Source organism: Montipora capricornis, chromosome 11 (genome assembly GCF_036669925.1).
Source record: "Montipora capricornis isolate CH-2021 chromosome 11, ASM3666992v2, whole genome shotgun sequence".
NCBI lineage: Eukaryota > Metazoa > Cnidaria > Anthozoa > Scleractinia > Acroporidae > Montipora > Montipora capricornis.
Genome location: NC_090893.1, coordinates 22,832,336 through 22,854,617, shown reverse-complemented (window position 1 = coordinate 22,854,617; position 22,282 = coordinate 22,832,336). Strand labels below are relative to the sequence as shown.

The 22,282-nt window shown below is 38.1% G+C and overlaps 1 protein-coding gene, 1 long non-coding RNA gene and 2 pseudogenes across 2 annotated transcripts; all 4 read right to left on the bottom strand.

Moving 5' to 3' along the window:
- Positions 1-3,841: 3,841 nt before the first annotated feature.
- On the bottom strand, positions 3,842-6,731 carry LOC138023821 (E3 ubiquitin-protein ligase TRIM71-like). Its single transcript, XM_068870907.1, has one exon. The coding sequence runs from the start codon at positions 6,729-6,731 to the stop codon at positions 4,551-4,553; it is 2,181 nt and encodes a 726-aa protein (XP_068727008.1). The 3' UTR covers positions 3,842-4,550.
- A 7,001-nt stretch (positions 6,732-13,732) lies between these two features.
- LOC138023614 (uncharacterized) lies at positions 13,733-21,480 on the bottom strand. The gene is made up of 2 exons (XR_011126722.1): positions 21,320-21,480; positions 13,733-14,525 (listed from the first exon to the last, which is right to left on the bottom strand). It is a non-coding gene; the product is annotated as an uncharacterized lncRNA (long non-coding RNA).
- Positions 14,948-17,336, bottom strand: LOC138024635 (ATP-dependent DNA helicase PIF1-like; annotated as a pseudogene).
- LOC138024633 (uncharacterized) lies at positions 17,838-20,030 on the bottom strand (annotated as a pseudogene).
- Positions 21,481-22,282: the final 802 nt, after the last annotated feature.

The window sequence follows — 22,282 nt, the reverse complement described above, 5'->3', positions numbered from 1 at the left end:
TGGTTATCTACTCTGCACCGAGAGGTTTTCTCCGGGTACTCCGGTTTCCCCTCTCTTCAAAAACCAAGAATTGACTTGTTGTGTTAATTGTTAATTTCACTTTACAGTGTCCCAAATTAGTGCTCCAGCGCTAAATCTACTAGACACTAAATAAAGTTCCTTTCCTTTCCTTTCCTTTTAAACACTCCTGTCTTTATAAAAACAAAACAATTACACATTGGCTCGAAGATATGAATTTTATTTTCTCGTGGCATCCCGTTTACGTGAAACGCGAACGGCAAAAGTGACCACGTGACCATGATTTTCCCACCATTTTCTACCTTTGCCGGCTGCCACTTGCCAATTCTACGTGAAAGTAGACATTTTCGCGTTTGCCGTATATACGTGAAATTTTCTTCTACATAAGAAGTTTTTTGCGGAAAAAAGTACCTTAAAACTATTTTCCAGTATGCCAAAGGAGGAAAATTAGGTTTCATGGTTATAGATAGTTCATTGCTGGCTGACTCCTTGCCGCAATTTTCTTCATGAACTCAGCTTCATCTCAACTGTCAAAATTTGAAGGGTAAGGATTTTGATTTTATATAGCGTCTTTTTACGCAAACAATGTTTAAAGAGACTCCGAGTTTTGGTTTTGCTTTTTAGTAACTAAATACTCGAGTTGTCGTGGATCACGTGAAACGTGAAACGGCAAGCCGACATTTCCCGTTTCCCGTAAACGTGATGCTAAATCTCTCTACTGTTCTTGCCACTCGAACATAAAATTCATATCTTACGTGAAACGTGAAACGGCAAGCCGACGTTTCCCGTTTCCCGTAAACGTGATGCTAAATCTCTCTATTATTCTTGTCACTCGAACATAAAATTCATATCTTACGTGAAACGTGAAACGGCAAGCCGACGTTTCCCGTTTCCCGTAAACGTGATGCTAAATCTCTCTATTATTCTTGTCACTCGAACATAAAATTCATATCTTACGTGAAACGTGAAACGGCAAGCCGACGTTTCCCGTTTCACGTAAACGTGAAGCTAAATCTCTCTATTATTCTTGTCACTCGAACATAAAATTCATATCTTACGTGAAACGTGAAACGTGAAACGGCAAGCCGACGTTTCCAATTTCACGTAAACGTGATGCTAAATCTCTCTATTGTTCTTGCCACTCGAACATAAAATTCAGTTATTATATAGATATTGATGAAATACCAGGATTTCTCCTTTCACTAAAAAATCATATCTTCACCGCACGCAGTGAACATATCATTTTTGTCTTTCACATGTGAGGATATAGGTGTTGTCATGGTAACCAACACGATTAGCCAATAAAACGCGAGCTTTCTCTTTATTGTAAGATACGTTGTGCCTTAATATAATTCTTCTCTACTACATTAACATTTTTATTGCAAAATTTGACATTATCATGATTTGTTTTTCATAACTTTCATATCTTGTTTCATGTTACACAACATGCGTGTTTTAGCGGGTGGTGACCACTTTTTCATCATTTGGAAAATGAATAACTAAAAACAAGTTGTTTTAAATCTTGACATTTCATCAATATCTATATAATAAACAGGGCCAGTTGTTCAAAAGCCGGTTAACGCTAATCTTAGGTTAAAAATTAACAAAGGAGTTTTATTCTCTACTCCCAAATGCTGTTCAAGGCTGATATTCGCTAAAACTTTACATTAGAAGAAGTCAATCTCGAAAAACAAAAATAAGCAAAGGAAACTTTCACCAAAGCGTTGAAAACATGAAACAAAAGCTTACGCTAATCCTAGATTAAGCTAATCAGCTTTCGAAGAACTGGCCCCAGGACATTACATGGCCGCTTGGGGATACGAATTTTATCTTCTAGTATCTCACTTGCAGCACTCGAAGATAAAATTCGTATCCCCGCGCGGCCATGTAATATCCTCTATTTATGTGTGCACTTGTGGTTGCACTTGAACTTGTGCCCGTTGCTTGGGGAAACCAGGCTTAACCCGCGAAGGACGCCACATAACAATGGGTTTAATTAGAAAAAACACAATGGTATCACACGGACATGGATTTGAGTCCCTTTCAAGCCTGGATTCTTTCAGACTGACGTTACGATATCCGCAGTTCAAATATAAATTTCCTATACTCACCATCACACGAATTAATTAATAAAGTTAATGCATCCGCACGAGTTGCTTGTGCTTATTTTAATAAAGTCTAGACAGTGCCCCTGAACTTGCGTGATGAAAATTCTAAAGAAACTCCATCACTATTAAAATATCAATACACCTCATCTCCAGATCGCCGGTGAATACTCAGGATATTTTAATCGCCCAAAGAGCGAATTGACCAAATAGCAAATACCGAATAAAGATGTTTTCTTTAGCCCTTGGGTTAAGAGAATGCAGGTTCACTATCCAGCTGAGCTACAACAGGTCGCCTTGAGGTAAGCCTTGCGGCTGGATTTGCTAACGACGCATGCGTAAAAACGAACACCAAACTCCGCAGCGTTTCAAATCATTTTTGGTAGCACAAAAGACACTGTACATTAGCAACAAGTGAACGCGTCTTCAAATGTTTGTGGCACTGCAGTAAAAACGAGCCTTTGACAACGGCGACGCCAGTGAGCACGAGGTTAATGAGTTTTAGAAAAATCGTGCTGCGCTTGCGGCGTGCACTAATTTCAATTCCGTGCTGTGCGAATAAACAACGTGAAACTTCAATGGTGTTCCTATCAACCACGTTACAGGTTTCTTCGCCAACATCCTGCAACGCCCACAAAATGGACTATATTCGCAGCCAGATAAACACGATAGAGCGAATATTGATTTTCCACAAACGTTTTCATTGGCTAGACGGTGGAGTCGCTAGCTCCTAATGAGGACTACAATGCCGAATGCATTGCTTTTATGCATACAAAATTTAGCTGTTCATTAAAAAGCCAACTCTTTTATTCGATCAAACAACTTAAAAATTTTTTTTTATTCTCGTGTTTGATGTGCTAAGTTTTATTCGTTTGAACAGCCATATCAAACAGGTTTGGCCCACGCATGCGTACCACGCTTGCTCAGCCGCTTGTGCGCCACGTGTGGTTTACGTATTTCTGACTCATAGTTCTTTGCTTGTGGAGTTTGATCTGAGTTAGATCAAACATGTTTTAACCGTTTGGCCACTCACTTCAACATCAGCATGTTTGGTCACCGAAAAATGTTTGATGTTGTTTGAACGCCAAACATTTCGCGTTTAGCCAGGCCCTTAGGCAAAACGTTTGCCACTAAACAATAATATCATTGGTTTAATTAAACAGGAAAAATAATCGTGCTGGACATGTGGCACGCATCAGTTAGCACATCATTTGTTTGCGGTACTCTGCTTAATTATCAACGACATTTTGAGGTTTTAACGGGAGCATTCGAATGCGAATCCTACATTCTCTATAGGGAGTTTGCAACCAATTTCTAGAGGCACAGATAACAATGCCGCAATGTACAATAGCTTGTGAACGAACAAAAGAAGCTAATTAATGAGAGAGCTTTTTTTTTGTCCGCCAACATGGCGGTCATGACGTAACGTGAAACTCTGAAATTCCTTGTACCAATTTATTTTTGGGATAACTCGCCCACATTTTTCATCATGAACGAGATCGTGGAGATGGAATAATCGCAAAAATGCAAAGTTGAATTTTGAAATGACGTTTTCCGTTCCACAACGTTCAATCTGTGAAATGGCCTAATGATATACAGTTCAACATTTGCTTAATAAGATTTACCTGTGCGTCACCGGTTTAAGTCTTTCATTGCAAGATAAGCAGGTATTGTAAGAAAAACAACAGTTTCCAAGATTCAGCAAAGTTCTTGGGGCGTTAAAGTTAAAGTCTACTTTATTATTCAAAACTTTCAAAATTCCTAGAAAATGTGGAGAGGAGTATTCAACCTTGTTCCCAGGGCTTTTCCCTCAATTGGACGGGGGAGCGCCCTCGGAACGAGGTTGATTACTGCCAACAATAGCTACCTTTAAAACAATGAGAACAAATTGTAAGCAAACACTTAATTTACAGAAAAGATAAAACAAAATACCTCCAAAATTATCCATTTGAAAATAAAAATGTTTCTTTCCAGCGGACTTTCCCCTGTTTTTCTCTTGCTTTCCTACAGGGTAGTTGCAGATTCTAGTACGTAGCTCTTTTCATTGGAAAGGTATAAGGGAATCTTGGCTTTCTTTACATTTTGTTTCATTAACATACGAGTTTGCACAGATGGCATCAATCATGCTATTTAAAAATTGACTTCAAATGCTAAAAGAACTTGTTAAACTTTAGTTAAACCTCCAATTTTAAGCCTTTTAGCTTTGGTAACGAGCCACTTATTAGCCATCAAAAACTGATAAATTCTTGGGTGAAAAAGGCGCTACTGATTCCATAATATTCTTTGCAAAAATTCGGATTTCAAAGCATCAATGCTCAGAGCTTATTAGAGCTTATCCAATGCACTTTCAATATTAATTACTTTATTATCGGCTGACTGATTAGAAAAGGTTAGCCTTATGCTAATAAAGCAAAAATATATCACATCTTAATGGAAAACAAAAACGAAGTCTTTATCTAAGTCAACTACAAAGAGACTGCCATCATTGTTTACAGCAACAAAGTAAGGAACGACATTTTGGAAATACTGTCCATCCATTTTACTTAAAAACTTGCCTCCCACTGTAAAGAGTTGAAGCCTATGGTTACCTGTATCACACACAATGAGTCGGTTGTACTTGTCAATAACGAGTCCACAAAGACCATTAAACTGGCCATCATTAGACCCCTCACAGCCAATGTCATGTAAATACACTCCTGTTTTGTCAAATACCTTGACACATTTAGCAAGGCCATAAGAAACATAGAATTTGTTCTGGTGATAGATAGCGCAGCATGGGGATTTGTCACAGTCTGGGGCACTGAAGGACTGAAGCAAGACATTCCCGTCAGGGGAGAGGACCTTGATTTTGTTGTCCCCACCGTCAGTAATGATTATACGACCATCACTCGCAATGGAATGGCGAAGTGGTTTAAGAAGATGTTTATCATTAATGTGTTTGATGAAGTGACCCTCCTCACTGAACACACGAAGCTTATTGTCACTTTCCCGAACTAAAGTCAGCAGATCGCCAGAGTCTGTAAATGCCACAGACCAAGGTGCACCATCAAGTATTATCTCCCCTCGAAACTTTCCTTCACAGCAAACCAGTTGAATTCGTTCATTCTCGTATTCTACAACAGCAATCGATCCCGTTTTCGGGCTTACTTCAATATCGATGATGCCATCAAATTCTCCTTCTCCCGTCCCTTTTGAACCAAACTGAAAAGCAAATTGATATTGATGCTGGTAAACGTGCACAATCCAAGGACTGCCAGTCAGTGGCTGTCCATTCACGAGGATCTCCAATCTGTGTTGTCCGGCACACTGTGGTGTATATGTCACTGTGTATTTGCCGTCTTTGGTGTCTTTAATGTCTGTTTTTAGTTGATCACCTTCTGGAGTCAATATGTCGACTTTGATTTTATCATCTTGTTGATAACATTGAAATCCTTTTGAATCCTTTGTAACAATGACGAAATAAGTGTCCTTCCTTTCTTTTACTTCCTTGCTGTCTTGACCTTTAGCTAAGCACTTTGAGGGATCAGTCTTGTTGACAACAACTCGATCCATGAGATCGAATTTCTCTTCCACCAAGTAATGTATATGTGGCGACATGTAAACATCGGGTTTTCTTACATTTAACAGTTCATTACAACGTCCAAGGATGGCGTGATTTGTTTGTAGAATTTCGACGCTGAAGTTTCTTTCTAAGATACTCTGACAGCGTTCGAAGCAGCTTTTCAGTTTGGTGACGACAAGCTCAAAGTTTTCCAGTCGCGTTGCGTGATGTTTTTGTTCCGCTTCATAAATTTCGCGAAACTTCACCTTCATTTTCCTCTCGTGTTCTCGCAAATCACGAATCAATTTTTCCACAGTGTCTGTCATTTTCTTTTCCTCGTTCAAAATTTCAATTCTGTTTCTGTTTCTCAGGTCAGTTTGTTTCTTAATTTCATTCTCATATCTGACAATTTTCGCTTTCACTTTGGCCACAGCGTCGGACATTTGCATCTTTTGTTCTTGTGCAGCTTTCTGAGTGTCTGTCTTAGAGTGTCGATCATGACTCACTACAGTACATTTGTGGCAAATCAGAACTTTACAGTCTTCGCAGTAAAATTCGAGGGGTTGATCTTCATGATATTGCTGTGAACACATCACGGGTCTGTGGATCAACTCTTGCACATCTTGCGCTTGCAGTTTGTCGATCAAAACATTGCGATGACCCCTTGTGGCCTTCAAACGTTGGTGAGCTTTAAAACAAGATGCGCACAGAAAATCCTGGCACACGAAACAGTAACTTGTTGCCGTATTGTTCTCGGCACAACTGTTGCATCTTTGAGACTGTACGCTCCCATCTTCTAGAGCCAGAACATCAACCAATCGGTTGAGATGAAACGATGACGGCAAATTCTCGAAGGTGTCTCTTTCCGGAATTTGGAATAAAGTCTGGCAAACCGGACATTTGATTGTCGCTTTTAGCTGTCTCCTTGCGAAGTTTGCATGTCTGTCGAGACACTCCAGGCAGAATGAGTGAAGACATGGTAATGTCTTGGGATTTTTGACAGTCTCTATGCACAATGGGCATTCTGCTTCCTTTTTAAGATTCTTGAAAAGCTGTTGAACATCCATGATGAAGCCAAGCAATGTAAAAAAAATAGGTCCGCAGTGCGTACTTGGGGTCTTATGTTGAGTTTCACTCCATTCAGCCCTGATTGACGGAGTTAAGAGTCAGTGAAGTAAACATTTTGCGGGATAGGGCTTTTGACGCATTACAATTGGATGCATTTGAGCATATGAGTTTTTTAGCCACCAAATCTTTTGCAATTAACTGCCAAAATGTCAACAAATCGTAGTTAACAGAGGGAACCTCAAATTGCTAATCGTAAATCTACAGGATAATACTAGACTTTGTTATTATGTTATATCTGTCGATATAAGTTCGAAGGCATTAGTTTTTATGCCGTTACTGGCTAGCCCGTAATCCACTATGTCATCGGGGTTGTCTGAGTGAGTGAGTGAGTTATTTTCCATGACAACGCAAACTAAGAAACCCAGAGTTGCTTGCAATTTGAAAAACCAGGACGATCGCTCGAGAATAACATATTTACGACATGAAAACAACATTTATTTTGAACCGTGAATATAGAATATAAAAAGTTACGATCAGCGACAAACATTTTGGGGGATTTTTGCAACGTTCAATTTTGTTATTGTACGTTTTCGCTCTACAAATAAATCGCAAAATCGAAAGTGACATCGCCGGAATTCAGCGGGCGCCGTGATGAAGTTTACTCGCCAAACAGTGAAGTATCTGTGTCAAATGATGACAAGATACCCGGTTTTTGTAAGTTTCTTTTTCTGTCAAGTGTTATAAAGTTTGACAATGAAATGAGCGAAGTCAAAACAAAGATCACAATCGCCCAAGTCTTGTTTATGCAAAGTCAAAATTTACTCTCCAAGACGCGTACGACGTTATTTATTCTAACCAGGTAGTTCCATCATTTTGGAAATAGCAGCTACTTTATTATTCAACTGCGTCACAATTCTTCACTGATTTTGGGGTTCATTTTGTTGAAACTCAAGCACGCTTCCAACAGGCCTGTGAACCCTTTCTGCTTACAGAGCAATACTAAAAAACTTCTCCCATATCACATTTCAACATTAAGCTTGAAAATGCAATACACAACATGATATTATAATTCACAAAGGCAGAAAATACCACGGAATCCTTTTCCAGCGAAAAATTTATTGAAACAAACAACATATTTGCTCTTAGAGGCGAAAACCTCTTCCTATTTCATTGCGTGCGTGAAGACAAGAACCTCGATCGTGTTAAATTACTATGTATTTTAGGTAAATACAGCTCACTTTGATTTCGGCTCGACGGGCGATAGATTGTTGTCGAAGTCCATTACTCGTCGCTTTTAAGATTCCATCGTCTGTATATCCAATTGACTTGCCATTATTGAGCTTCATAAGGGTATATTTTTTTCAAAGATCCACTAAAACGCCATTCGCGTTACATGACTTTCGACGCCATTCCCGGTTAAGTTAATCGTTCTACTGTGTCCACCAGAGAAATCTACGCATTTCCCACTACCTTTTCGATCTTACGAAAATACGCCCAGAAGGGTCTATGCACAAAGTCACCACTTAGCAGGGGAGTGACAGGCAAGACTTTTCCCGACACGGAAAATAAAAAAACCCAGGAAATGAAACCGAGATTCCGACTGGCTTTGGCAACCCAGTAATAATCTAATTTTGGTAGTTACTAAAATCAAGAAACACCAGAAAGGTCACGACATTACCTTTAAATAATTTTCCGGTGAAAATATTGTGATTTTCATCCAAACGAAAAGATTTTCGCGGAATAATCGGGAGGTAAGGCATCATGAAAATGAAGATACCTGATGCTATCATGTGACGTGCCCATAATTTGTTTTGTCTCTTTGTATATCGCCCGTGATACAGGATTACTTGACAAACGTATTAAACCTTGAGAATTACCAGTGCTCTTTTTGAGTGAAAAAATAAATAACAAATCGAAAGAAAGGAACTCTGCGTTGACCTTGATTTTCAAACAGTATCACCTACTGCCGGATTCCATCATGACTCTTTGCACACCTTACTAACTCTCGCCTTCCTTTGGAGTAGAAATGTAGTTAAGACTTCTCCAGTGAGTTTTTAGATTTATTTTTCAGTCATAAGATGGAGATATTTTCGAATTTTGAAACATTTTGTAATTTCTTCATCTGATAAACAACCTTATACTTTGATGTGCCAAGAGATGGGATAATGCATATCTTTGGCATTTCGAGATCGAGATGTTTAATGCCGACATTTTGCAGAAATTTAAAATATAAATTCCTGACGAAAAGAAGTAAATTTCATTTTAGATAAAAATTCTTTGTAGACTGAAAGTTGTTGAGATGGTAAAAGAACTTGAAATGTGATAATCTAATTTGGTAGCAAAGAAAAATCAAGATCAACTAACACCAGAAATGTCACGAAGTTACCTTTAAATAATTTTCCGGGAAACATTTTGTGATTTTCCTGCAAGCCAAAAGAGTTTCGCGGGAAAATCGGAGGTAAGTATTAACATCGCTCACGCAAATGAAGCTACTTGATGGTATCAAGTGACGTGTTCATTATTTGTTTTCTTTCTTTGTACATCGCCCGTGACACAGAATGATTTGACAAATGCATTAAACCTTGAGAATTGCCAGTGTTCTTCTTGAGTGAAAAGGTAAAAAACAAATCCAAGAAAGCTCTGCATTGACCTTGACCGGATTCCATCGCGACTCTTTGCACACTTTTCTACTTCTCGTTCATTATTTCGTTTTTTCTTTGTTTTCCCTATAAATGCATCCATTCTTCCTTCGAAATTCACTGAGTTTTTGCAACTGTTACAGTAGCCACATGCAGTGTTTATCTGAAAAACTTAATTGCAATGCTCTTCGTGCATTCCAAGCAGCCATTGTCAACGCCCATTATAAAAATGTGTCAACAATCACACAATGTTAATGCACCAGGTGTAACATTTGTTACCCTTAAGCGTATGTCGCCCCGAGGGACCTATTTTAATTTTTAACTGTTAAAGTAGCCACATGCAGTGTTTATCTGTAAACTTAATTGCAATGATCTTCGTGCATTCCAAGCAGCCATTGTCAGCGCAAATTATAAAAATGTGTCAACAATCACACAGACAATGTTAATGGACCAGGTGTAACATTTGTTACCCGTAAGCACATGTCCCCCCGAGGGACCTATTTTTGTAACTGTTAAAGTAGCGACATGCAGTGTTTATCTGTAAACTTAATTGCAATGATCTTCGTGCATTCCAAGCATGCATTGTCAACGCCAATCACAATCACATGTCAACAATTACCCGAAAGCACATGTCCGCCGAGGGACCTATGTTTTAACTTGCGAATCTACAGTTACGGAACGTTTCAACAAATCTTAGTTCAAAGAGGGAACCTCAAATTGCTAATCGTAACTCTACAGTACAATAGTGGACTTTGTTATTATGTTATGTGGATCCGTAAAATTTCGTTTGTTGGTGGCCATAAACTGGAGTTGGAAGTAATGAAATCATTAAGTGTAAATTTTCTTCCGACATTTGCAGACTGGGTGGCGCGACATTATTTACGAGACTGTATTTTCTGCGGGGTTTTTATAGGATCGACGCAATTTATGACATACTTTCAATTTGCAATTGCAGACAGTTCTGTCCGAGAAGTGGAATTTTGTACGATTGTTCGTTATTCATCCAAGAATTTCTTGCAGAAAGGGACTGTTTACGCACTAAAATAAATACTGAACAGCGCGTGGTTAAAATTAGGTCTTAAGACCTAATCTACTCCCTCCAAATCTCCAAAACTAGGAACTACGACAAATCCAGAAATATCTAAACATAAATTGTGAGTTTCGCTCTGTGAAAGATTACAATAAATGTAAGTTGAGGGGTTGTAAAACTTACTAAGTAACATATTTTTTTTAAAAGTCGTTTTGTGTAACAAAAACCCAACTGATTTATTTCAAAGTGTTTACAAGTACTTCATTCAACTTTTGTTCGTTTATTATTGTAGTGGTTAATTGCCTCCTTGCTGAGAAATGCAACATTGGTGACAAGTACAAAATAAAGTGAAAACTTACTCATCATGTACGATAACGGGAGGTAATCTAGGTAAAGGTAACAATGGTAGGAGTAACCGTCAATTTGAAACCTTAAGATCAAAAAAATAGTTTACTTAGTTGTTTTTCGTGTTTTTAAATTATGAAATGCAACATAGGTGACAGCTAGTATAAATCAGTGAAGTCCAAACTAACATAACGGTATCTCACAACTCCATTTATAACAATTTATGGTAACAGTTAGATATTGTGTAAAAACTGTTGGCTAGTTACTACTGGTTAGCTACAGCTGATGATAACGGGAGGTCATCTAGGTAAAGGTAACATTGGTGATTACATTGGTAGGAGTCACAGTAAATTTCAAATCTTTACACAAAAGAATTACTTGACTCAGTTCGTCTTCGTCCATTTGGTCCACGTTCTTCTCATTAGCATTAGTACTCATGTAGTCTACGATTGCCTGGATACTGGGTGTGAACAATGTGTACCATGACGTTTGACCATCTCCTTCAATAGAAATTCTTGCTGCTGTGTTCTTTAAGCTTCTGTCTTTCAGAAAATGGCAGTTGCAATTGGTACACTTCAGCATTGGCGACTCTTGGCGTGATTGAACCTTTTTCTTGCAATTGACGCAGGTGAAATACTTCAGGATTTCAACGGTGAGCACTTGGGCGCAGAGAACTTCAGCTTCTTGTATTTGACGTTTGAGAGTCTCTTTCGCTTGCTGAATGGCTTGTGGCTCTAGTTGACCAAGTTGTTTCGAAAGTAATTTGGTTTCGGTAGTGGAGGACAAGTACTTTTGGCCGTTATATTGTCGTACGCGGATGTTTTGTATTTCGAGTGTTGGCCATCTCGGGCAGTATTTACTTGTTTGTTCCACAGCGTCACAGGTATTGAGCCGTAGTCGTCAACTAAAGAAGTTTCTAGTTTCGTAAGGTGTGGCTTACTTAGCATTTGTTCTGGTTTCTTCTCTCCAAACAGTAAAAGGCCCCGGATGGTAACGATTTGATTTACTTTGATTTCAGCAACATCTTTTGTTGTAGTTATGGTAGCTGTCTCATTTTCAACTTTTCGGAATGAAAAATTGACCTCCGTGTCTCGTGCGTCGTCAATCTCCGTATTTTTATTCACCCAGATGACATCTTCCTCGCTTGGATGAGGGACAAATTTTGTTAGTTTGCACGGTGAGCAGCTTTCAGCCTTGCTTTCAACTTGTTGTTTGTGTTTTTTTTTGGCGAAAAGCATACAGCTTTCACCGGAGAATCATGTTTCTGCACCGTGAATAAAAAGTATTCCGATCCTTTTGAAGAAATCATGTTTGAAGTTACGTTTTGTAGATATCCAATGAGACATGGAGCTGAAGCTGTTGATGGTGTCGGTGAAGGTGCGGCTGAAGGAGCGGTTGAACTTGCGGCTGAACTAGCGGCTGTACTTTCAGCTGCGGTAGCGGCTGAGCGAGTGGTTGAACTGGGGGCTGAAGGAGTGTTTGAAGGCACATTGGCATCACTGGTTTTCCAAGTTTGAGTGGAGGGCGTTTTCGTGGAATCTGAATAATGTTAAACTAAACTCTGTCAGAAAATACTAGTTTACTAGTTAATAAATATGAAAAGATAAAGATGCATACCATTAGCAGTTCTTCTGCGCGTTTGTTGTGACATTTCAGCAAGACTAAAAATAGCAGCTACGTTCTATTAACACACACACAACGATAAAGCTTCTTCGCCTTCCTTGCGACATTTGAACAACGCCCTAACTGAAGGCGAATCAAGTAGATTCTCTAATACCCATGTGATCTACTTACGTCATCACTACGTCCCTTAGTAAAACAATACCAGGCCAGTGGGGGACGGACGGCTGCCTTGGCTGAAAAGGTTTGGGGAGAGTATGTCTCGGTGGTGTGCTAAATTTTAAATTAGCAAAGCAAAATATAAAAAAACATGGGCTAAGCTAGGAGTTTCTTATGGCCAAATGGCTTCGCTCAAAGGACGATGGCCGTTGTTCGCCTTGCTACGACGAATAGATTATTTCTGAGCAAAAGCGAATGGCATACACTTTGTACAATAACAACAATTTGATGGATAAAATATATAATTTTAGAGACAAAAATCTCAAAGAACATCGAGTGAAAAACACAAATACATCAATACTCAAAGAAGGAAAATAGCATCGGATAGTATCCAGATATAAAACATCTTCACTCAAAGCAAACTTAACCCAAGAAAGACAACCTCGTGCTGAACACGAATATTTCACTTGACTCACTTTGCCATTCAAACACCTTTGCCAAAACGTATCATGAATTCACGATACCGATTTATAAGCTTATGAGAGGCAACCTTGACACCATCTTTGACTTAAACTGACTTTAAAGGATATAGACAAAAGTATCCAAAGGGAGTTCTTAAAATGCCGAGATGTCCGTTGAAAAGGGCCAGAGAAGCGAATTCTCAAATGAATGATCATATACCTGCCAACTTTTTCTGAGAAAAAGGCGTGAGATTTTTATCCTCGGAGTGCTGAGATTTTGAAGACGACACGATCATTTCCGAAGACATCCAAAGTCTTCCGAAGAAGTCCGAAGTGTTCCGAACTCTTTCGAAGACGTATAAACGCTCGCTCCCAGTGCTTTTCACTTCACAAATCAGAGATTGCGAGGAAGGTATTGTCATTTATTCATTTTACACATGGTCTTCGTTCCTTAGATGGGTCTGAGTTAACATATTTTTGGAAATTGTGTCAAGCAAGATGGCAACAACTTACATATTTTCCAATCAGGCATGAGAAATTGGCCCGCAAGCGTGAGTCGGCGTGAGATCGAAGTTTTCAACCCGCAGGCGTGAGAGTTAGCACGTATATGATCAGTAGTATACTGTTGTTGCAATGATTATCTCTCTCTTTGTGGTGAAGTGCTACATAAAAGGAGGGAATCGAAGCAAATTAATGCAAAAATTGAGGAAAATTCTGTGAATTAATAAACATAGGCTTTCAGATGGTTGTTAACATACACTGGGCAAATACTTTTAATTGTACGTACAATTGACATTATAGACAAGATATTAATTACTGATATGACATTGACTTGTTCATGAAGTCTCAATATAGGTAAGGAAGAGAAAGTCTGCATTTGAGCCGTGGCGTATCAGCTGGTCCTTATGTCTGGTTTTCGTAGCATCAAGCTGCTGGTAGTATGTTTCAGGAACATATCACAATGACCTTGACAAGGGCTCAAATGTGGACCACTCTATCTGCAGTCCAGCGCTTTAACCAAACATGTACATGCAAGTGTTGAATTCAGAACTTGCCAGCAGTATTAAAATCCAGTGAAGTCCTAACAAGTTCTTGTGATTATTGTACACAGATTGATATATGTACAATGTTGTTTCTTTCTTGGCTTGTCAACATTAAGATTGTAGCAGATGTGGTAAAATTGCACAGATCAGCTGTTGATATAAAGTCAATTGTCATAATGGGGAGTGATCCACATTCTATGACTCAGTGTGCTTCACTTCACTTCCTAGATTCTTGTGCTCACATCGTATGGTGTAGACATCTCTTGTTGTCCTTAGTGTCAGAATTATCTTGTTCAAACTTTAGCTGTTCAAGGTTCAAGGGCCACTGTTCAATCAACCAATATTGATGATCAAGACCTCAGGAAACGAGTTTGTTATTTATTTTAATGAGGCCTTCAAGTTGATTTGGAAACAGTTCAAGCAACTGGCACTTCTTCTGCCTTTGGGTCTTAGCACAAATGTCACCACCGTCAATGGTGAAATTCCTTGACTGGACCTGTTTTAAATTCAAAGAAACCAACATATTAGAATTATAATAATTATCTATAATTTATTGTTATATGCAGATAATTCTAATTGTTGTTAGACTGGTGCACTGCTGATAAAATGTCAAAGTAGTTCAAATTAACTAATAGTATGAGGGTCAACGCATGGTTGGAGTAAAAGGAGGGGGGAATTAAGACTTACCTGAAGATGGTGTGTGTGACATGGGGTTGTAGAAGGCAAAAGTTGCTGGATTCCCAGCAATATTTTGATGATAGAAGTCTTTCCAGAATGATAAATTTTACCATAAAAATAGTACTCAAAAGTTGGTCATTTTAACTTTCTCTTTTAAAAGGGAGATAATTCGTTCTCATAGTGATTTGTTGGGTAGTTTCAGCATTGTCTCCAATTTATGGTTTTTACATTATTAAGTAATTATTTGTACATAATATTGTCAAATGAGACCCAAACTGTTTTATGATCACTAAAATATGTTTCCAAAACACCTGCTTGTATATCTGAGTGAGATATGTTTGTATATATGTGATCAATGACTGTTTTGTTGTCAGTTGTATATGTTGATATCAACTGTTTGTAATGTTTTTCCCTCACGAGTAGATTAAATAAAGGTCTTCTTTCTGTTTCAACCAGCCAGTTAATATTTAAGTCTCCAAGAATAATCATATTGTTGTCTGGCGTGATGCTATTTAATCTTTCAGCAATTGCTTGACAAAGCTGTCTTACAGGAACCTTTGGTGAGGGATATATCCCTAAGATTGTCCAATCCACTAAGCTTGTTATCTTAATTACTGTTATTTCAATACCATGTCTATTGTTACAGTACGGATATCCCGATAAGAGTGGGATTTTACTGTACACAGCTGTACCACCATAAGGTCTTGATGCATCGCTGGAATTAGAATTAGAATTTCGAAAAAGATCATAACCAGGAATATAATACATCTCATCAGGATCTTGAAAACTAAATCTTGTTTCTGCAAAAATGTTAATATCAGCACTTAAATAATTTAAGGCTTTACATAAATCTTGGATGTGTTTATGCACAGACCTTGCATTAAGATAGCACAGTTTTAGAATGGATCCTTTTATCTCATAAAGTGGGGATATGCAGAGCTTTAGTTTTGCACTTGTTCTTAATCGTTCCATTTCTTTCTTAACATCTGGATGAACAGCAATTTTACTTTTACATAGGTCAGTTATATATAATCCTTCAATAATAGTAACTCTACTGAGCCCCACATAATGTATGTGTGGAATAGTTCTCCTGGTACTGAAGTTCACAACAATTTTAGTCTCAGTATCACCTTGTGACCTGTGGATTGTTTTTGCTGCTGCTGGACGTAATGGAAACTGTTTTCTAACAACTTGTGCTGTTTTGTTTTTACCAACTGCAAACTGAGTAGTCAAAGGTTTTATGGGGGTCCATGTATGCTCAATTCCTTGAAGATACAAATGTCTATTTTCATTTCTAGTTTTCTGACCTACATCCAAGTGGTCAAACTGCACCCATACAACACCAGATGGTTTATGTTGCTGATGCAACTGAACTAATTTAATGACATTTCCAGCCCCATTTGTCATACCACCTTCAGTTCGTATGTTCATGACAAGTTCAGTTCTTTCACCTTCAGCAAGACAAAGCTGCAAGGCCAACTGCTTTGTTTTCCTTGGATCCTTAGGTATTTGTGTTAATATTTTGTCTCGTAGCTCCGGAGAGTTAGCTCCAATAACACTATCTTGAGCAATAATTCTTAACTTGTTTCCTCTAGCTGCGTTATGAGCTCTGACATTAAATTCATCTACTTTAGCATTCTGTATAAATAAGTGAGGTGCATCCAGTGGGTTATTGATGTCTTCTTGTATGACTCTCTCTTTAAGTTTTGAAATGTCACTTTCCGTGTGTTTACCTTCACGCAACCTATTAAGTAGTTCTGCAAACAGTTTGCTGTCTCTTTGACGCATTATTTCTTTCAGTTCAAACATTCTAAAGTATAAGAACTGCATAGTCTAAACTTTTTAGGTCTTTAAAAATATACCCATCCATAACAGGCTCTAACTGGAATAAATCACCAATAGCAATGATGCTTACACCTCCAAAATCTTCTGTGCAACCTTTTATATCTTTAAGTCTATTGTTTAGCTGTATGGCAAACATGCTATTTCCTATCATGGAGATTTCATCTACAAAAATCAATTTGACACCTAAAAATTGACTTCTCAAGGTGTTCAGTCTACTTGAATCAAGCCTTTTATAACTTCTCAGGGATTGATTGGCAGGAACAGCAAGAGCACTATGAACAGTGTTGCCTTTAATGGTATATGCAGCTTTTCCAGTTGGTGCTAATAATAGAACTTTTACCTGATGAAAATCATCACCAGCTCTAGTGTTACAATATTTAAGTGCTGCCTGATACAAAGCCTTTGTTAGATGTGATTTGCCAACCCCAGCTCCTCCACTCAGGAGACAGTAAAAAGGGGTTTCTGAGGTTTTAATCTGATGTAAAATGTGATAAAAAAATTCCCTCTGCTCTTTATTTAGAGTCTGGGCCATTTGACGATAATCATCATCTGGTAATTCATTTAATATCAGTGGCTCATTATTCAGTGCTGCTGATGGGATGCCCAGATCATCAGACAAGTCATAGTTTTCACTGAAATCAGGATGTAAATCTTCAGAACCCTCAGCTTCATCTTGCAATTCAATATTTTGTGTGTTGGGTGCTATTACATTAAACTGGTCTACATTTTGTAAATGTAGTTCTATCTCAGTTAGATCTTCACTACATATAGCATACTGTAACATTTGTTCATTTATTTGTTCTTTCAACAGAAGGTAATGCTCCTGATATGAAGAACTGCTCCCTTTCAAATCAGCTTCATTTCTTCATGAAGTAAAAAGCATAATAGGCTCACGGTAGTGTTTTTTCTGGTTGAGATTTTACATTGAACCAAACACTTCTAATTATCCTTGGTTTCAAACGCTTTTGGGTTTTCCTTGTTTTTCAATTTGCAAGGTCTCTTTGGCACAATCCAAAAGTTCATCATCATTGATTTCATCATCTAATGTCTCCAAAGGGACATCCACACTTTTTGACTTTTTTGTAAAGGACTTCTGGCATGAATCATACAAAGCAGCCCAGTCAGCTAAAGTAACATTTTCAAGGCAAGCAGGTCTTTGTATATACCTGTGTAACAGACCGTTACAATGAATTTCTTCTGAGTCATCATCCATTTCTTCAATTTCATTCATTGGTTTTAACAGTTGCACTCTTTCGTCAGGAGGGGCTGTCGGAATAAAGATCACTTATCTAGAACTTTTTCGCGTTGGTAGTTGAAGAACTATGTAGACAGCTTCTTGGGCACTTATTTCCACACTATTTAAAAATTTGTTGCCTATGTCTCTTATTTGTAGCTTTATACTAGAATTTCCATCTCTGGCTTCATCACATGCTTTTTGTAAAAGCTGACTCATTCCTTTTTGCGCCTTTGAAATGTAAGACACAATGTACATTGCACAAGCATAAACATCTAGCACAAATTGGATATCCATATTTGCCCTCCGTGCACGTAGACAGGCACTATTATAGTTGTTCACTCTCAGTTCATTTGGATTTCTTTTCAAAAACAAGGTGGGAGAATTGAGCCCAGATCGAATAGCAAGATAGTAGTTTTGTTCTGTGACATTCAGGTTGATCCGTAATTGGTCAAATGTGATTTCTTCACCTTCTTTCATGTCATTTAAATGTTTATTGATGTCTTTCCATATATCTTTGTGTTTTCTAATCTCAGTTTGAGACATATCATTGCCAAGAGGATACAAAATACTTGTTGACTTCATAGGTGGTTGTGGAAAATTGAATCTGCATTCTGCTTTTTTTGACTTTTTACGACAGGTTTGGCAGTGCCTGTGAATTTGTCTGTCGACAAGAGGTCCTAATTCTTGACAACTACTTGGTCTTTCACAAGTGATTATTTTGTCTATGAATGATGTGACATCTTCATCTTCATCACACCCATACACTGGAGCATCCTCAAGCCAAATTAACATGTGAATGTGAGGTGAGCCCCTCTGTTGATATTCCACTCTGTAAAACCAGTCTGCTATTTTCCCTAAGGGCGCAGCACTGCTCATTAAAAAATGCTTTAAGAACTGATTGAATTGATAATCAAAATGGCGTGCACAAGTCACTGGATCACTCTGAATTAACTTACACTTTTCTTCCCAGTTCAAATTCTCTAGTTCATTATCTGAATAATCCTTATCATCAACAAGCTTGCCAAGTATTCTAAGAAGATGTATCCACTGTGTTTCAGCTGATGAAAAACTACAAAACAAAGTAGCAGGTCCTAGTTGTCTGATCATAGCAAATATATCTTTTTCTGCTTTCTCAAAATAAGGAGGTAAGCCACGAAGTGCTCTTAAAAATTTGTAGCCTTCATCAAGACGAACTAATCTTTCAAGGTACCTTGCTGCTTTAACTGACCAGCTGTGAGAGTTCCATTGTTACCTTTACATTTTCGTAAAGCTATTTGAGATTTTCCCAAAAGAACCTTCATTTGCAACTTTTTAGTTTTAAAAAATATATTCTTCACACACAAAGCAGCTCGTCGGTCTGACCTTCTCAATTCTGACTTGCAAATATCACTGTAATGAACATTAACCAATCTCTTATCATTTTCAGGTCTCTTTTGACCTAAATATATTCCTGGATATGCTAACTCTTCGGAATATGTGTCTCTAAATATACTCAAAGGTCTATTTCCTTCTCCAGGTGCAATGTTGTAAATTTGTGCTCGTTCACTGTCCTCAAGGAAGTCAGTAGCTGTTAACATAGTATCAGTTATTCCTGCAGGTATTTCTGCGTCAACCTCAGTCCAACCATCATCTAGTTGTTTGCTTTCATTGGCAGTATCTTCAACATTACATGAACTATTCATTTGGTAGTTAACTTGTGAAAGATCTTCGCTGTCTGTTTCACTTTGAGGCAAGTTTACATTATAGCTAGATATTCTATCTTCACTAAAGGAAACTCCTTGTTCTCTATAAAGAGCATTGTTAGTGGCTAACCAGTTTGCTGCTTGCAAAATTTTATATTGTCTCACATTTAATGACAATGCAGAACTCTTATATTGCAATCGCCTCTTTAACTGAACTTTGATTGTGCCACTTTCCTGAGGTAGCCGTGGTAACACATTAACAGTACTGTTCACATCTGCTGGTACATTTACAACATTTCCTTAAATTTTCAATTGATTTCCTCTTGGAGCTTGCATAAGCTTTTGAAAAGCCAATCTAGGTGCTAGAAGTCTGCACTCTAATTCATTTAAATCAAAAAAGTCTGGTTTTAATGGAAATGACATTTCATTTTTAGCTGCATAAGGTGGGATTTTATTTTTCTTTAAATATCGAAAACAAGATTGACAGATCCACTCAATGCCATCAACACTTGTCTTATTTAGTAAATACTTTACCATATCAGGATTAGAAATTTGCAGCTTTTTGGCAGCAGTAACACTGTGTTTATACCACAACTGGTCACAACAAGAACATATGTACAAAGGGCCACTGGACACAGCAGTATGAAACTTTCTAATTTCATCAGCAACAGTTGAGCTGTTGCAAACATTTACATGATTGCTCAGGCTCTGGTCATATTCACGCTGTTTTGTCAGCCTCTGTTCTCTGTATTCAGCAGATTCATTTACACGCTTTTCATTCTGACATGTACGCATGCTTGCAAGCCTTTTTTCTCTACATTCAGCAGATTCATTTGCACGCTTTTCGTTGTGATGTGTACGCATGCTTTTAAGCCTTTTTTCTCTACATTCAGCAGATTCACTTGCACGTTTTTCTTTCTGATGTGTGTGCATGCTTGTTAGCCTACTTTCTCTGGATTCAGCAGTTTCATTTGCCCATTTTTTCTTAGAGTATTCCTGTTGGCAAGCTAACCTCTTTTCTCTAGTTTCTTGATTTTCAGTTGCCCTTCTCTTTTTGTTAGGTTCACGTTTGCCTGCTAGCCTCTTTTCCCTAGCTTCTGAACTTTCATTAGCCTTTCTTTTTTTTCTCATATTCACGTCGAGCAATCAACTGTTTTTCCTTTATTTCGCTTATTTCTCTTGTACACTTTTGTTTCCTGTTATCAACACTTTTTGCATCATTTTCATTACCCGAAGATATATGATCACTTTTTGGGTCCTCCCGAACATGTTGCATATCGATTTTACTAGCACTGATTACGATATGTACACCTTTCATTTCAAAGGGAACTGTACCTGTTTGTGGACAAGACATTTGAAAATATGATGTAACGTTTTCAAGCCCTTCAATGCGGAACAAAGTACATCTCCCAAATGAATCTGGCATCCCATACAAATCCCTTGAATGAGAATCAAAAATTCGGAAGCTCTGCTCTGAATTCCTAAAAACCGCAACTGTATTAATGCCGATAGTTAACAAACAACAATTGTAATTCCGTTGCGAGTTTGAAAATACTTATAGAAGTGAATTTCTAAGAGACATATATGGACCAATGTTTGATGTCATGAACAAACTTCCAGTAAATGACTCAGTATATTGTAATGAATACACTTTATCAAATATTGAAACCATGTCTGGAACATCAGTGAACAGCAAATAGTCATTTGTGCGCACAGAACATCTTATAGAACTGTATAGATTATTTCCAATGACCAAAATATTGTTCAAAGTAGAATTAGTCCACAAACTAATATCTTGTATTTGATGGTATATAATAGCAGTAAGTGACATTGCTACACATTGCTTACCAGCATTCACACCAAAGATTGCTTCATTTCCTTGACTAGAGTCAGCGGACACAGTGGTTGTTGGATCAATGATATCAAATATTGTAGGACCTGGATTTTCCTCCACATCATTTGCTTGCCTTATAAGCAATGGGATGTAAACATTGTAGCACATCATTTGTGTAAACCAAAACATCACCTCATTACACGATTTGCAATGTCCAACAACTTGTTTTAAGGTTGGCAAGTAAAACACATTTAAGTAAAACAACATGAGCATCGTATTCCAAAATCGCCCTCGCACACGTGAAAATGCATCCTTGGCTTTCACAAAATTGTTGTGACAGCCGATCCTTGACCGGTATTGTTCGATTGTTGTTCCCATGCTGGCGGCTAGTAGCAGACAACAGTTGAGTACGAAGTACTATTCTTTGAGAGTGCAAGTATTTTTTAGAGTACAATAACTCTTTCAGTTTGAGGTGTAACCCACACCGATAGTTCAAGCCGAGAAATACTGGCTTGTGAGATACTCGTGAGATAATCGTGAGATACTCGTTAGATACTTGTGAGATGGTGCAACCCGCGCCGGATTTCAAGCCAATGAATGTGGGCTTGCGAAATCGTCTTAGCTTCAGTGCAGTCCACACTAAACACAAGCCGAGTCTAGATATGTTGGCTTGCGTGAGTAAACAACTCCGGTATCGATATCGCCGAGGAATATGAGGGGTGATCAGGGTCAAAATTCAGTTTTGCTATTCCGCAGTTCGATTTTGCAATGAGACTGCGCTGCTATCTTATTACGCAATTTGTTCTACCTGTTATGACTCGCAAGTTCGTTATTACGAGGTTGAAATACGCCATTTTATAATTACAAATTGCAATACTCCATTCTAATTCAGTTTGCCATTATTACATTTTGCCTTCCTGTTACGATGGTCGAACTCCAGTTTTGCCGCTCTACTGGTTTATTCTGTGAACAGCAGT

Bases quoted from the DNA above. Each gene is read 5' to 3' on its own strand.
- LOC138023821 (XM_068870907.1), bottom strand. From the start codon at position 6,731: ATGGATGTTCAACAGCTTTTCAAGAATCTTAAAAAGGAAGCAGAATGC.